The sequence below is a fragment of the Populus trichocarpa genome, chromosome 1 (genome assembly GCF_000002775.5).
Source record: "Populus trichocarpa isolate Nisqually-1 chromosome 1, P.trichocarpa_v4.1, whole genome shotgun sequence".
NCBI classification, from domain to species: domain Eukaryota; kingdom Viridiplantae; phylum Streptophyta; class Magnoliopsida; order Malpighiales; family Salicaceae; genus Populus; species Populus trichocarpa.
The window spans coordinates 22,938,877-22,954,927 of record NC_037285.2 but is presented as its reverse complement, the minus strand read 5'-3'; the positions used below and the strand labels follow the sequence as shown (position 1 = coordinate 22,954,927).

At 36.6% G+C, this 16,051-nt stretch overlaps 3 protein-coding genes across 5 annotated transcripts; 2 read left to right on the top strand and 1 right to left on the bottom strand.

Moving 5' to 3' along the window:
- The first annotated feature begins 3,996 nt into the window (after nt 1-3,996).
- On the top strand, nt 3,997-5,168 carry LOC18094927 (lamin-like protein). Its single transcript, XM_006369329.3, has 2 exons — nt 3,997-4,257; nt 4,641-5,168. Exons 1-2 carry the CDS (start codon nt 4,089-4,091, stop codon nt 4,979-4,981), a joined length of 510 nt encoding a protein of 169 aa, XP_006369391.1. The 5' UTR covers nt 3,997-4,088; the 3' UTR covers nt 4,982-5,168.
- Nucleotides 5,169-5,442: 274 nt separating this feature from the next.
- Nucleotides 5,443-6,034, top strand: LOC7467965 (lamin-like protein). Its single transcript, XM_002299748.1, has 2 exons — nt 5,443-5,629; nt 5,718-6,034. The coding sequence occupies exons 1-2, from the start codon at nt 5,443-5,445 to the stop codon at nt 6,032-6,034; spliced, it is 504 nt and encodes a 167-aa protein (XP_002299784.1).
- A 369-nt stretch (nt 6,035-6,403) lies between these two features.
- Nucleotides 6,404-15,592, bottom strand: LOC18094926 (protein argonaute 4). 3 transcript variants are annotated; one of them, XM_006369328.3, is made up of 24 exons: nt 15,440-15,579; nt 14,829-14,863; nt 13,300-13,542; nt 13,006-13,208; nt 12,652-12,876; nt 12,432-12,568; nt 12,243-12,340; nt 12,061-12,158; nt 11,811-11,976; nt 11,608-11,724; nt 11,419-11,526; nt 11,164-11,226; nt 10,977-11,090; nt 10,725-10,890; nt 10,530-10,642; nt 10,228-10,365; nt 9,935-10,065; nt 9,675-9,740; nt 8,896-8,959; nt 8,679-8,790; nt 8,521-8,594; nt 7,517-7,611; nt 7,390-7,421; nt 6,404-6,971 (listed from the first exon to the last, which is right to left on the bottom strand). In XM_006369328.3, the coding sequence occupies exons 3-24, from the start codon at nt 13,537-13,539 to the stop codon at nt 6,796-6,798; spliced, it is 2,736 nt and encodes a 911-aa protein (XP_006369390.1). In that variant the 5' UTR covers nt 13,540-13,542; nt 14,829-14,863; nt 15,440-15,579; the 3' UTR covers nt 6,404-6,795. The 3 variants fall into 3 exon arrangements, with proteins under 3 accessions (XP_006369390.1, XP_052312657.1, XP_024444426.1); XM_052456697.1 differs by lacking the exon at nt 15,440-15,579 and adding an exon at nt 15,083-15,335; XM_024588658.2 differs by lacking the exon at nt 14,829-14,863 and having other exon boundaries at nt 15,440-15,592.
- Nucleotides 15,593-16,051: the final 459 nt, after the last annotated feature.

Genomic DNA, 16,051 nt, shown 5'->3' with positions numbered 1-16,051 from the left:
TTAAGGTTGATTGTTATTTTATCCATGACAATACCTTGGAAAATCAGGTGATATCTCTTCCTCACATACTGAGCTGATGTCTTCACTAAAATTATGACTCAACAACGGCATCAATTTCTGGTTAACTTACCAGTATCAATTTGAAAGGGGGTGTTACCATATATAATCTTACGAATGTATACAATTTAGGACTCTTAATATTAGCTATCAAGATTATTTTATCATAAATAGATGTTGATTTTAAGAGAATGAGTTAGAATCCTTGTATAGCAAAACCTTTTATGTATAGGTAGATTTGTGGGGAGTGCAGGGGCCGGGTACTACAGTTCTTTTTCAAAAAGAAAAACTCTCTTGGATTCTGGATTTTTGGCTGAGTGTATTGACACGATAGTCATCTCATGTTGCCACGCAAGTTATGTCGACAGGCCCTCAATTATCCTTGAGATTAATGATGCATTTGTACACAAAGAACACAACTAATATGATAAACACGTACGAAGACAGCCACTCCAGCTGAAACATAAGGTACCATGCCTCCCATCCTTCAATCTTCTACTTGCAGCCTACCAAAAACAAAAAATAGGTATGCAAAAGAGAGATTAATCCTGGATTGCATACATTCATGTTGTGCTAAATATTAAAAATAGGAGAGAAGCTACCCTTAAGGGCTAAGCCAAAATTATTAGCAGACAGTTGACAAAACCTACCCTTAAACAATGCAGCAGAGAAATCGACTTGATCAGCGTGAAAAGCTTACCAAAAATTGTGACCCTCGATCAATGCTATATCTATACTTAACCATAATCCATGTATAGGCCGGGCCGGTACTTCTTTATAGGAAAAAGTACTAGAATTAATGAATAATATATACGAAATCTCACCACAATATATATATATAGGAAAGATTTCTCCAGGAGGCCCATGCATATACATATATAGTAGAATAGGGAGTTTTACTTAGAATTTGAATAGAACAGGAAATCCCACCTTTTTATACAGGAAGAGGTGGTTTTCTCTTTTAAGAAAAAAAAATTAATACATTTATAATACGTAGTAAAATTTTCCTGTTTACTTGCATTTATTACTCTTTAACCTATTTCATATATATGGTACCAGCAGGCCTGTGGGTTATGGTTAAGTATAAATATAGCATTAAGGGTTACACTCTTTTGCAAACTTTTTACGTTGATCAAGTCGATTTCTCCACTGCATTGGTAATAATTTTGGCTCAGCTCTTCTCTCCTGTTTTTAATATCTAGCAAAGCTTGAATACATGCAATCCAGGATCAGTATCTCTTTTGCATGCCCAATTTGATCACTATGGCCTATGGTTCTTTAAATATTTAATTTTCATCCAGGAAAAAAAAAGTTTTTCTTCAATTCAGAATTATTTCCTCTCTCTCGATCACCTGCTCAGCTAACTAACTCTCTGTCTCTTGTTTTTTAGTAGTTTGCAAGCAGATTGAAGGATGGGAGGCGTTGTGCTTTATATTGCGGCCGTAGTAGCTATGCTCGTGTTCATCGTATTTGTGTTCTTAGTGTACAAATGCATCATTAATCTCACGGATGATAAGGACTTGTCGACAGAACCGATCGACATAAATTAATGCCTCTTATGGATGGGTACAGAGTATTAATTAATTAGTTGTGTTAGTTGAGATGGCTATGGAGATTCCAGTTATTATCAAGATTTTGGTGCCTAGTTTTCTAGATGGTAATATTATTAATTATAATTATTATCAGTGTAACATTCCTTTCCATGGAAGAATGGAATAGAGTTTGTTAATTTGAGTGTTTTATTCCAATTATTCGAGAGAATGGATTAGTTTTTGTTTTTATTCGAGGAGGCATGTGCCACAACAAGGTTGTATGAGTTATATATCAAACTCTAACATTGACTGAGAATATGCATATCCAGCAAGAATAACTATGGATTTTCTGTGCTGGATCTCCATCTACCATCTCAGCTCGGAAGTCCTCGAAGCTGTGTTATTCTTCCCCGAGCAACCTATCCACTATTTCTGGATGTTTCTTTTGCTAGTTCTCACCTTGCCTGCAATGATGGTGCGATGCCCTGATAATGATATGCATGGACAAGCAAGTCTATTACTTGAAGCAGCAAAATGCCAGTTAAAACATGAAGTATAAGGAGAATTCGATGCTCATCTTATTGTCATGTTGCTAATCTTGTCTATTAAATTACTTGTGGTTGTTACTGTTCTGTTGGGTCTAACACCAGGCTCTCTTGCTGTTTGCCCTTTAACTTTACCAACCCATCAAGACCTTATTGTAGGCAATTCTCCCTTTCGTGTGTAACATGTAAGCTAGAAACTGATCGGCTATGAGCCTCTAAAGGTCTCGCATTAAATCAAGTTAATTTTCATGCCAGCTTTGTTTACATGTATTATTATAACAATTCCATTCAGTAGCTTTCTTTCCTATCCTACCATATTCTACTGAAAGATATAAGTTTAAAATCATACAACGCATACATGTGCTGATCGACAAGAGATTACATGATATATATGCCTGATGAGCATACCTAGCAACAAGTTTTAAGTAGTTGCTCTAATAACTTCAAATCTGCCTTTGGGATTGTGCCTTGGTGAAGATGTCAGCTAGCTGTTTTTCTGACTCGCAGTGGACTGGACTGACTGCCTTGGCTATTCGGCTTCTCTAACGAAGTGAAACTTCACATTGACGAGCTTTGTTTTACCATGGCTGACAGGATTCTTAGCTATATGTAGCAATTTCTGACCTGTTGTCCAATTTAATCTGAGTTGCTTCCAGTACATCATTTGTACAGTTGGAAATAGGAGTTGATCTGGTTCAAATAAATCGCACGATTACATGAAGCTCTGTATGATCTCTGATCTGTTTTGACATAAACATGTATAGTTGGTTTCTCTTTGTTTTTCTTTCCTTCTTTCTTTACGATGAGGAGCTCGGATTCACATCCTTCGATGTGAATCAAATAAGCCCTGCACAGGCATTTATGCATGACTGTCAACAAGGGTGGAACTGGGATTTCTTGAAAGGGGTATCAGGTATTAGGATGAGATTTAAAAGGAGTAAACTTAAAAATGATCAAGAAGAAAATGTGATGTTTTTGAAGGATCAAATGCTTAACTATTATGAAAAATTCACAGACGCAATAATCAAATTGAAAATCTTCAAAACTTGTGGGGTGCCATGTCCCACGAAGCTTCTCCCCTTGAATGTCAGTTGAAACATATATAAGCAAAATTCTGGCTGATGGACAGCAGGGATGGAAAGGGTGATATCTGCAAATTTGTGTGAGATAGAATTTGAGCCGTAACTAATCCTAAGAAATCTTATCCCACCTCTCACAAATATTCTTTCGCGTTTGAGCCTCTTATTTGTTAGACCATTCCCTTCAAACAAGAACGCTTCTTTTTAAAAAAAAAAAAAACAAGAAAGCTTCTTGTGATGCATGGTTATGGTTTTCTTGGGAGGCCTTGTAGCCCACTCTCTGTTTGTCCTTGCACTTGTGTGCTTTGACCATGTCAATTCTAATTAACATCCCTCTTCTCTACTAGTGTGCCTATATTAATCTATCTCGGGTAATATTCTAGATTCATATCAAGGATCAAATTGAAAATCTTCGATCTTTGTGCCTAAATATATAGGTGAATCTAAATCATGAGTCAAAACTTAATTAATTGATGTGATTTAATGAAATAATATTCCATAAATATTAGTTAGCCAAGCAAGATGGTAGCTTAGAGAAAACTTAGCATCAAACCACCACTAATTGATTCAAACCTCTGTCATGGTGATCAATATTTTCTTAGGAAACCCATAAAGATACAGCATTAATCATCAATATTTTTCACGATTCCTTTGACCCGAATGGTTAATTAGCTCGTCCCAAAGATTTAATTCCCTTAGTTTTTGTCACTTTCCTTTTGTTTTAGTGCTACATTTCTGCCCAAATTACCTCTTCAAATTAATTTCTCCATAAATAGATACATGCACGTACACACACATCCATGGGATACAATAGGTCATCTACAACTTCATAGTTGCAAAACCCTAAAACAGAAAAATAAAAACAAAGCAAGGAAATGGAAAGTTTAAGGAAAATGTTAGTAGTGCTGATGACGATGGTTGTCACAGTGCGTATGGTGAATGCTTCACTTGTTTATGTAGGAGGAGGGAAAGAAACATGGAGATCTAACGTTAACTTCTCTGAATGGTCTGCACGTCAAAACATCTATGTGGGAGACTGGCTCTGTAAGTTTCATTTTTTATTTTCTTCTACTATCATGCTTTGCTAAACCCTTCCGTGTATTTGCGTGTAGATGTTCTTTCTTGATTTTTATTTTTATTTTTATCCTATCCTTCAATCGGGATACGTAAATCAAATTCTTAGATCAAAAACTAGCATGCAACTTCTAGGGTTCTTCTTTAAATTGAAAAGATCCATAACCATTGCTCCTTTTTTAGGTTAATCTATAACCGTTGTTATGTTAAGAATTTCATTTGTATAAATGCTAATGATGCACTGTATGCTTAATGAAGATTTTGATGATATAATTACATATTTAATTTCAATATTTTGTGTGTGTTAGTGTATATTAATTTTCTTCTTACATTTTTCTCTTTTTCTTTCTAAGATTTTGGATTCGACAAGAAACTTTATAATGTTCTTGAGGTGAACAAGACAGGCTATGAAGGTTGCCACGACGTGGGCTTCATAAAGAATATCACAAGGGGAGGTCGAGATGTATTCCAAGTGAATGAGGCCAAGACATATTATTTCATTAATGGTGGTGGCAGTTGCTTTGGAGGAATGAAAGTTGCTGTCAATGTTGAAAATCCTCAGCCTGCCCCTTCCCCATCTCAATTAACTGGTGTTAAAAGTATCAAAAATGGTTCTCCATCAAGATTTGGTGGCCATGTCGTTACCTTAATGGCTGTGCTTGCTAATGTTCTCTTGGCCTGGGCAATCCTTTAACTCCCCAGGAGCTGATATACATTATTTTTATGTTGTATAAGGTTGTCCACAAAGGAATTGTTATGGCTTGTGTTTGTTTTTGGTGCCTGATGGTGGCCATTGTTTTAAGCTTCAGGGCATATGAAAACTTCTTTGTTTTGAATTTTCTCCATTGATAAAAAGCAAAATCAACAGTGAATTGTCACAATTTATCCTTTTGATGAGTAGCTGCCATTAGAACTTGTGATTATTGGATTAGAAGGAACTGCCAAGGAAGTTTAATCCTGTTAATTAATACTGCTGTTTCAAGAAAAATACTTTGGCCCATGAAATATTGGTGATGAAGCTACTTGTATCACAACCTGTTCATGCTAAATGGATTGTTGCCAACCGGTACCTGCTTCAAGATTTGCATGTTCTGGTACCATTTAACTCTTCCGCGAAGCTCCAGCACTCGTGAGAATGAAAAAAGATTGGCGAAAATGGAGGTTTTTAGTCTGAAGAAAATGCTTTTGTGGTTGATTACTGTGGTGAACATATTAGGGAGCACTGCAGAATGCAGAGAGCCAGTTCTCCATAGAGTTGGGGGAGGAAAATACACATGGGCACCGAATATGAACTTCACTGCTTGGGCTATGCATGAAGAATTCTACGTAGGAGACTGGCTTTGTAAGTGGTTTCCCTGAGTTTCAATTTTCTTTCGAGCCCTTAATGTTCTTCAATGTTTCATAATTACTTGGATTTCTGCTTTCTGAAGACTTTGGATTCGACAAAACCCGCTACAGTGTTCTGGAGGTGAACAAGATTAACTACAACAACTGCAATGACAAAAACTGCATAGCAAACATTACAAGAGGTGGCCGGGATGTGTTCAATCTCACAGAGGCAAGACCATATTACTTTCTTAGTGGTCGTGGGTACTGCTTTAAAGGGATGAAAGTTGCAGTCCATGCTCAATATCCTCCACCTGATCCTGCGCCATTAGTCGTCAGAAATGTTTGTCCGTCGAAGAGTGCTAGCCATGGCCTCGCCATGCTTCTTGCTCTGTTCACCTCCTATGCTGTGATGGGCTAGCTCCTCCCTCTACCTGTTAAAGATGATTTGTTCAGTAGGTTTTGGTGCTAGTTTAAGAAATAGAGGGCTTGGGAGATCCTAGCTGTGAGTCTTTGAGAATAAAATGTGATGTCTGAGTTAAGTGTCCTCTTGAAATTATATGGCACTGTCCTCCCCCCTGACTTCTTAAATTTGGTAGATTGGGCAAGGGATGAGTGGAAGAGAATTAGGGTGTCTAAATGACGTATGTATATGGTGGCCTTCAGGACGCCTCGGATGCGTCCTCAAACTTTCATAACTCGATACCAGAACAAGATTTTTGCAATTTCGTTCTGAATTCTGCAAATCAAGAGTGTGTCGGTGAAAAGTAAAGACTAGTCCAGCAGTCACTTGAGAAAACGACGTTCCTGGAGCATTCAGATTACAAATTTCAAGCATGCATAAAGCAAAATCATCCACTTACAAAATACCATATAACCCAGGATGGTGCATGCACCGGATTTTGCTTGCTGACGTTGTGTACAGAAACATGAACTGAACAAAATGCAAAGCTGTGACAAGCCATCAGCAAGTGACCATACCTAGAGGCTGCATCCAAGATTCCAAAACGTGTCAAATGGCATCACCATGCCTAGGTGTAGTACCACATATTTGCTGACTTGGATCCAGCACATGGTGTTCAACTAAACTCCACCACAGCAAGGCTGCACCAAATTCAGAAACCCCAAACACCTGCTGTCTATCTAGTTTTATTTACATAGAGAGTAAAAAGGCTAGCATGCTCAACAAAAGAACATGGAATTGCAAACTTTCTCCTGCAACCTCGGCAACTGTGGGACAGGAACAGCTCCTGCAGAGGTCACCCCACCATGGCTTGAGGAAGTCTCAGAAGTATCTTCAAACTTCATAAACTGGCCCATTTGAGTAGCTGCCAGGTGGGCATAGCAGATTGGTGCAACTGCAAAATAACAGAACAATTAGATTTGGATAAACTATAAAAGTGTCCCTTACTGATCAAACTTAAGTGGTTGTTGAATCTCAGTACAAGTCTACTAAATGCAACAATGTTGGATCCAATAACAACCTCCAAAGGGTAGCACGTACTTAAATGAACACCATTCAAAAAATTTAAGATCAGCACTCAGCAAACAGAAAATACTTTTCATCTGAAAGGCATGATTTTGACTTCCTCGTAAAAAAACACCTAAAAAGGCATCAATTTGATGCAAAGCACTTCAAAAATCAATTAAAAAAGCACACAAACCACAAAGCCAAATGTTGCCTTCGTTCAAACTAATAATGCTACAAGGGGGACATCTGCTCAAGCCAACATCAGATCCTACCATACATCACACCAAGATAGAAGTATGTTTTACCTACAGAGATGGCAGTCGTGCTTCTTTGGTATCTGCAGTGTCAATTACAAACAAGATAAGTATGGTAATAGTTGCTAAAGGTCAAATCATATCATTAAACCAGAGTAGAGTTAAAAGTTCTACTTACACATATGAGAGGGAATGCACAAGTTCCTGCAGATCATCTGCTGAAAAACCAACCTCGTCTAACAAAACATGGTAGTGAGTAGGCCTTGTAGTCCCCTGAACAACAAAAGATGACCAGAATAGCAGAACTTAAACACGCATTAACAATTAACAATAAGTACTGCAGGCATACGCATGGAAAACAGTTGAATATAGAAAAGCATCAATGATTCAGTCAAAAGAATTGCCTCGTAAGTATGCAACCTAAATTTCCAATTAAAAAATAGAAACAAAAGGAGAACTTCATAATACACGAGCAAAACTTTCAAACTACTTAAAGTTAAAAACTAAAATAGAACTCCCTTCAAACAAATAAATGTATTGGAAATTTTTACTCCTATACATGACCCATTGAGAGAGGGCGGGGAATCCCTGAATTTGAATTGCTCTTCAAAGACCTCCCTACTCAGAAATAAACCCATGATACAAATATTACCGTTTCTATTCTAGGACATCACAGGATGATCAAGAGTTTTTGAAATCTCTCCTACTTTTATAACCACTATCACTGCAAGAAAAATTTTCCGATGCTTGGCATTTCACGGATACAATTTTTTAAATTACAACTCAAATAGACAAAAACCAATGAGTTTTGGAAATAGAAACAAATATAGAAAGAAAATTTGAAGCATATCACACAGCAACAGTGGCGATAGATGCCATGCCACAAGCAGAAGATATTTGGGGATAGATTTGAAAGACAAAGGAAAACAAAATGAAAACATTATTGTGAAGGTACTCTTCTTCTTTGTTAATTAATTCCATGAGAAAAAAGAACATTCAGGGATAATTTTATGCAATGAAACGTGGGAGGGCTTGCTAACAGCCTCAAACTAGGTCAGTAATTACATGCACATGGAAAACAAGGAGAAACTCACATGTCTCTCTCAAAATCGAAGGACAGCACAACAAAAAATTTCAAGCAAGTTTCAAACAGAATTTCCAATGGTTTATGTTGACACTCACAATCATCCCAGCATGAGCACAGAGATAGAAGTCATTGTTTCTTGGATGGCAGACTTTGTTGTCAATGATCGTACCTGAAAAAAAAACATGCATGGTTATGTCAATATCTAGGCTTATGCCTAAATCAAAGTCAGTACAGAATTATTTTCGAGGTTTACCAGGTGGTACATTATCAGGAGATCCAGGTTGGAAAAATTTAGTGTGGTGGTTTTTCTGAGCTACAATTACCACAAACGTTGGGGACCACTTCTCATCAAGAAACTTGCACGCCTGAAGAAAAACATGACAAGATTTTTTATACCCAAAATAAATCACAATCCACAGAGGATATAGGTTGTCAAGCATAGAATTAAATAGAAGAGCAATGGATTATACCTCAATTATCTGATCCAATTCGATATTCAAGACCTGATTGAATTGTGATTCACTGACCCCGTCTCTAAAACAAAAAATCACATTGATTAGGAGTGTTTAAGCATGTACAAAACTACCTAAAATCCACCTTAAACACATCCACATGAAACATCTTCATGAGACCTATTCACATGTATGAAAAAATAAATCTACATCCAAGATTCAATCAAACATTGCAGGAGCGTAAAGCTACAATTATAATGAATGACACTTCCATAAATCTCATAAAATTCACCGGGCAGCATATCATGCAAATGAAAAACAAGAAATACACAACAAATGAGACAAGATGTGTACGAAACATTATTTCCCAACAAATGCCATTTTCGAAAAAGACTTTGGACATTCAAACAACCTCAACTTCACATCTTCATCTCCACCAAAACAAACAAATACATGTCAAATTGTTGAACAACAGTTCCCAAATGAAGATTAACTTTTGCTGACATGAGTATAGGAATGAGTGTCAACTATGACCAGTTAGCTCAAAAGCAAAGCATATGTAGCTGCAAATACAAATACAAGTCAGACATAGAATTCATAGAGAGAACATATGCACAAAGTTCTAAAACATATATATAGGTACCAAAAGACCCAAAGCACAGTCTCCAATGATATTTTCCTCTCAGAATTTTACCTTAAACTAATAAAATAGTACTAGTTTTACCAATGAAAGGAAAAGACAACACATCGGATATGCTTCATTACAGCCAAGTTTAGATAAGTGGCATAAGGTATACCTAAATATGATGATCTGATCGGGTTTCCTTTTTCCTGAAGTCACATAAAAGTCTAACAGAAGCTCCCTGTAATGGAAAGGAAATACATATATTACTCAATATCTTTAATTTCACGTGAATGACATTAGAGAATTGCTCAGCCTTTTTACTTCCAACAGGCTATTGAGGTGGTTAAACCACCTAAAATCCCTCTGACCTCATTGAAATAATACATAACTCCATATACTTCAATCAAACAGCTTCTAAATAGAAAGGCCCACCTAATTATTCCTTCATCCTCAGTCTCAGACACTCGCTTAAATAATGAATCAATCATCTCAAGCTTTGGGGATTGTGTTCGCACACATGCCCGATAGCGAGAAATCAAAGGCCACTGCCTGGAGCTGACTACCTACGGATTCCAACAAAGAATGCCAAGATCAGGAGAACGAGTTGAAATGAAATTGTGGAAGCAGTTTTTTTAATAGCATACGTTTAATTTACAGAATTACAATGACCAGCAAAAATGATATTCATTCACAGCAGGAAACCAATAAAAGCAAAAAAGCAGTACCGCAGCAATTGAAGGGACATCAGACTGCCCAGGAGAGCCATGGGACACGTCCATCCCAAGGATAAGCGTGGGAACCTTCGACACAAGAGGTAATGAGGGGGCGTGTTCCACAGCCAACATAGAGTTCAACCCACCAAGCTGCATGGAAGTGAGTAGATATGGTGCACCATCAGATTACCAAACACTAACTACATGTTATACCTCAAAAGTTACTAAAAATTAAACAAAAGAGCAATCAAAACAAGAAGAAAGACAAGGGCACACAAAGTCTTGAGAAGACACAAATTAATGTATTAGCTCACCTTTGCATTGATCTTCAGGAGAACATTGGTAATATATTGGTCGTTAACTCTTTGAGGCGCAATGCACTGAGTGACAATTCCATATTCAGCAAGATTTTTGCGCTTCCATGGGCCTTGAAAATCAATGACATCTATTAATCAAGAAGAACTAAGTAGAGCATCATTGCAAATCAAAGACTTGATCTCATAACAAACCATATATATCAGAATTCTTTCTCTCAGGAAGCAAGCACAGTAAGAACTTTGGTTGCCCAGGAAGTCTAGACTGAATTTGCTCAAACATTTTCTCCACTCTAACCACTGGTGGGGCACGTCTTGATTGTGGATTCTCCTCAAATACATCAAAAGGATCTTCTATGGGCTACATATCCGGAGAAAAAAGAAACGATTTCCAATGAAGTGCAAAATTATGAAGGTTATTAATTAATGCAAAATTATGGAACTTACAATTCCTTTCATCTCTGCACATTTTGTGAGATTTTGTACAAGGTTGCGTATATCACAGCGAGCTGAGAAGTTCACGACAGCCCACTTCTCGATCCTAGATGGCTCCACAAGTTTCTTCAGAAGAATTTTGTAATCTTGTGAGAAAGAGAATTTAGAATCATAATTGGGAGGAAAAGCAAATAATCACCTTGTTATTGAAATTCCAACGTCCATTTCTTGGGAAGAAATCTTCCCCGTTGCCAACTTTCAGCTGTAAACAATAAAAGGATATTTTAATAGAGCTCCACCACATTATGGCAACAAACACCATCATGATTATATCCTATGAATACATCAATTTAAAAAAAAAAATTAAAGCTACTGTGCTGGGGAAGTCTTTTCATGTTCTACATTCATTGCCCTTTCAAATTGGAAATATCGAAATAAAAATATATATATATACCTTCGGAGCAGGCAGAACACGGCCTTCCACTTGTGTGAAACTAGGGTTGATTGAAATGCCACACGAGCGTAGCATAGGTTCAGCATCATACTTGCTGCTCTTCAGAGCCTGCAAGAAGAATGGTTTAAAGACAGCACATGTGAAAAATTCAAGAACCGTGCTAGCCATGAGATGAGGGATGACACCTACACTAGATAAAACAGTCATCCTTTCTTGCGGCTTCTGCCGTGATTTCTCCACCAGTGAAGACCTTTGAAGTGTGGACAGTGCTTTGGTATAGCGTTGTAGGGACACCAGGGAACAAAGCTGAAAAATGAAATATAAAATTAATGCATGATAAACAAAAGTTTGTTCTTTATGCATTCAAACAGATCAATAAAATATCAACTCGCCTCAAGAGGAATATAAGTAGGGCGCTTTGGCTTCCCAACATTAATGCATGGCAGATCACCAGAATATCGTAAATCGATTTTGCGGTGATTGACAAAATAATCATAAACAGTTATTTCAACAGCCTCGATCCCACCATCCCCTCCATTTTTTTGTTTCAACTGAAACCTATAGAAACAAGGGGGAAATCAAGGATATACAGGGTGTATCTAAGAACAATTTTAATAATATAACAGCACCAGAAAAGCGTACATTTGTTCTTTACAAGTCTTCTCACTCAACCCAGTTATCTTGTACTCTTGATTGGAAGGACTTGCCTTAACCCTCAGATTTTTGAGCATTCGTTTCGCCTGTTGGCAGAAATAATCAACAGAACTTCAGAAGTGCAAAAAAGAAGAAAAGCAGAGAAAGAAGCATGCAGAAACATGGGTTACCTTCGCCCAGTCAAGTGAAAATGGATCTCTCACATTTTGGTTGGCAATTAGAAAATCTACCACAGGACCTGGCTGTATTATCATGGTCGTAGACACATCTGATAAGAGTAACATGACAAGTAAGGAAAAACAACAAAAGGAGATGATTTTAGCAAGAAACTCAGACAGCAACAATTGTATGTTCTTTACCAATATTAAGAGACAAGCCTCCCTGAGATGTTCTAAAACTTGAGTGGAAACCTCTGCAGCCAAGAACACCGCCTCCCAAATCCACAAAATTTTTTGGATCATTATGGAAGAAGGATTGGCGCACAAGGAGGCAGCCCCTGCATAGGCCAGCATCAAAGATTTTAAGGATAAAATAGGACCAAAATCAAAAGAAAAAATGACAATAATGTGTTTCACTTACTGCTTGGCGGCATGCTGTCGCAATATAATATCCAGCACTCTAAAGGCTTCTTGGGAATTCTCTGATTCCTGACCACGCAAGGCATTTGCAATGGCTTGCATGGGGATTTTTGCAGCAAAACTGATCTCCACTTTGAATGTCTTGGAGTGATAGGGACGGCGCAACCTCTTTCGGTCACCCTCATTTGGACTTCCATGACCATCAGGGCTTGCATTTCCATTATTTCTGTAAACAAAACAAGAAAGCACTGATTAAGTGATAGAGCTAAATTGACAGAAAAAGAATGGAGGGAGCAGGCCAGGTTAAACAAAGCAGCAGCAGCAGCCTGAATACATAAGAAGAATGTATACAAACCTGTTAGATACTACATCCTCAAGCACAACCGTGAACTCAAGCTTGTTGCGAGGAAGGGGACCAACAGTGAACAAGCTCTTTTCACCGTCATAAGCAAAATCCTTTCCAAACTCGGTATCATAAGTTTCATGCACCCTATCAATCACCTTTCTTCCAACACCCTTACCATCAACAGGGCGGCCATCTTCATAAGCAAGGGAAACCTGATTGTATAACATCAGGTAAGTTGAAATATATGCAGAATAAGATTGAGATGAAATCTAAAAAACACAGGACAGAAATATAGGCCCGTACACAGTAGTGAAAGAAGTAACCCTCAGTATTAGTAACATTGACTTTAAAGTGATTGGTCAATAGAGGCATCTTTTGGCCTTTGGATCCAAGGCCACGCCTGGCTATTGGAACCCGCAGAGGTTTTTTCTTGACTGGCTCAGGTTCAGCTTTAACTGGAACAACATTTGGTGGAACATCAGGAGGGGGAGGTGGGAGGGCTTCCTGTGACCCATTTCCATTTTGTTCATCAGCTGACTCCATATCCTGAAATGAAAACAAGATGAAACCACTAATAAAAATAAGACTGACAGCGACAGCAACAGCAACAATACAGGAAAGGGGCAGGCACAAGAATCATAGCCTGTACAAGAAGTTATTTCTAGTCAACAATTTCTGAATTTATAGGAACATAACAACAAAGCAAACCCAAGAACAAAGTTCCAGCAGACATCACACAACAATGACCATTGCATTAACAGGCATTACATGCTGAAATGCAACAGTGAGATGATACAAGTTCAAAACAAAAGCAGGTTAGAACAACTAAAAGCAAATGGATGATAGAACTGGAAACTTAAAATTTGGTTTGACTGGATGCTAGCTTCATTAGAAACTAGACAGAATCTTGATGACAAGAATAATGAATCTATGTACCAATAAACCTGAAGAGATTAAGACAACATGATCATTGTCATGGAAACACCACTAAGTAAGGATGCAGGAATCCAAGTTGAGGGAAACAATTTGGTGAACAAATCATGCAAGGGGCATTGTTGTAGACTCCCAAACCAAACTTGTGTAAGAAGAATCTGGGCATTCAAATCTTATTACATTCCAGAGAAATTGCTTGTGTCCAACTTGACAGCTATCAATGAAATTTTAAGAAGAAAACTTAGTGGTGATAGGAACAGAAAAGCATACATAAACCCGATACCAAAAAAAAGGAGAAAATTAAAAGCAATTACAAAGCACAGCGCGTATTAATAAGTCTCACAAAACAGGAAACCATGGCACTACAGAACATCAGGGAGAATCCCTCAAAGTCATTGAAAGAAAAATGCCATCCATTTAAAGCATTACTACTGCTTAGATTCACAAGCACCAAAGAAAACACCCCAAAGTCCAGGATTAGCATACTAGGAAAAATTCAGACTTTAAAAAATACCAAGAAAAATTAACGAAAAGAATTAATTTAAAACATTATTGTAGTTACACAATAGAACCAACTCGGACAACAAACATAAGGAAAAAAAATATTTATTAAAACATTAGCAGTATATGATAAAAGTCAAAATGGCACTTTGAAACCCTTTATTACTTGATTAAAATTACTAAAACAGAAGGAGACTGTTTCTTAAAATCAAACAAAGAAAAAATAATTAAACTTTACAGTAAGGTAATTCATTGAAGTATTTTCACAAAGAAACACAAAACCACTAAAATAAACCAAAATGACTAGAGAAAACACAGAAAAATCATCGAAAATGCAAGAAAACCTACATGCATGTATCATAACAAGCATAAATGTCCATTATTGGAGAAAATATTACCTCCAATTACAGAAACTCGGCAAATCTATGAAATTCTGCAAACAGAAATAGAACAGATAAGCATAAAAATAATAAATAAATAAAACCCTGAAGAGATTTGAATAAAAACAAGAAGTTGTGTTTTTCTTTATAAAAGAAGAATGAAAGCAAACTCAAAAAGAAAGAAAAATTTGAACCGGATATGATTAAAAAATAAGTGACAAAAAAAAAAACATAATAAAAGAAGAAACAGAGCAGCATTGCAAAGATTGAACCTTTTAAGATGAAACAGAAGATAAGATAAACCCTTCAAAAATAAACCAAAAATATAGAAAAAATTGCAAAAATAAAACCAAAACCCACTCAAACACTGGAGAAATGGGTTTTCTATACAAATGGAAAACTAGGCTTTAAAAAAAATAGCAATAAACTGCTCAAGAACAAGTTCACGCCCACAGAACAAAAAAGAAACCCAAAATATTTAACGAAACAGTGCAACATTGCGAAGAGTCAACCACAAGACCACCTGGAAAAAAATAACTCCTCACTTGCTTTGTTAAGAATCCACTTAAAACAAAGAAAAATGAGAACAGTGGACATCTGAGAAACATGGGTTTTGCTCTAAAAAATACCTGAAAGATTTTGAAGGGTAAAAGCAGAGCAGGAACCCTAAGAACCAGAGAGGATTGTCACCTACTCACCACTCTATTTGATAGTGTCACAACGCTCTCCCTCTATTTTCAACAGAACTGAGTGACTTCAGCTTTCCATAAAAATAAAGAAAGAAGGCCCCACCCCTTTTTGTCTCCGATAAATCCTAAGTTTACTTTACTTTCCTTTTTTATTTCCTAACCATATTTGAAATTTAGATTGCAAAAATACCCGTAATAATAAAACAGAAAAATTATCTTAAAAAGAAAATCACCAAATTTCTAAAAATTAATTTAAATAAATAAAAATAAATAGTGCAGAAAAATCAACCCTGGCCAAAAAAAATCAAGTTTTTGAGTTTACCTTCGCAAGTTTGTTTTTGAAGTATGATCGGTGATGAACGGTTTATAAAGTTTAAAGATAAAATTAAAAAATATATTTTATATAAAATGATTTAAGATAAAAAAATAACAATTAAAAAAATAAATATCAAAATTTAAAAAAAAAAAGAACAACTTAGAATTCTGAATTAAAATATACAATTAAAAAAATAAATTTTACAAAATGATAAGAAGAAAAAATAACAACTGAAT

What these genes read in the sequence shown, in the direction of transcription:
- LOC18094927 (XM_006369329.3), top strand. Translation starts at nt 4,089, where the DNA reads ATGGAAAGTTTAAGGAAAATGTTAGTAGTGCTGATGACGATGGTTGTC. An exon ending in CTATGTGGGAGACTGGCTCT is followed by an intron (nt 4,258 to 4,640) that starts GTAAGTTTCATT and finishes TTTCTTTCTAAG; the next exon opens with ATTTTGGATTCGACAAGAAA.
- LOC7467965 (XM_002299748.1), top strand. Translation starts at nt 5,443, where the DNA reads ATGGAGGTTTTTAGTCTGAAGAAAATGCTTTTGTGGTTGATTACTGTG. An exon ending in CTACGTAGGAGACTGGCTTT is followed by an intron (nt 5,630 to 5,717) that starts GTAAGTGGTTTC and finishes TGCTTTCTGAAG; the next exon opens with ACTTTGGATTCGACAAAACC.
- LOC18094926 (XM_024588658.2), bottom strand. Translation starts at nt 13,539, where the DNA reads ATGGAGTCAGCTGATGAACAAAATGGAAATGGGTCACAGGAAGCCCTC. An exon ending in TTTCACTTGACTGGGCGAAG is followed by an intron (nt 12,159 to 12,242) that starts GTAACCCATGTT and finishes TTCTGCCAACAG; the next exon opens with GCGAAACGAATGCTCAAAAA. An exon ending in CTACTTATATTCCTCTTGAG is followed by an intron (nt 11,725 to 11,810) that starts GCGAGTTGATAT and finishes TTCATTTTTCAG; the next exon opens with CTTTGTTCCCTGGTGTCCCT.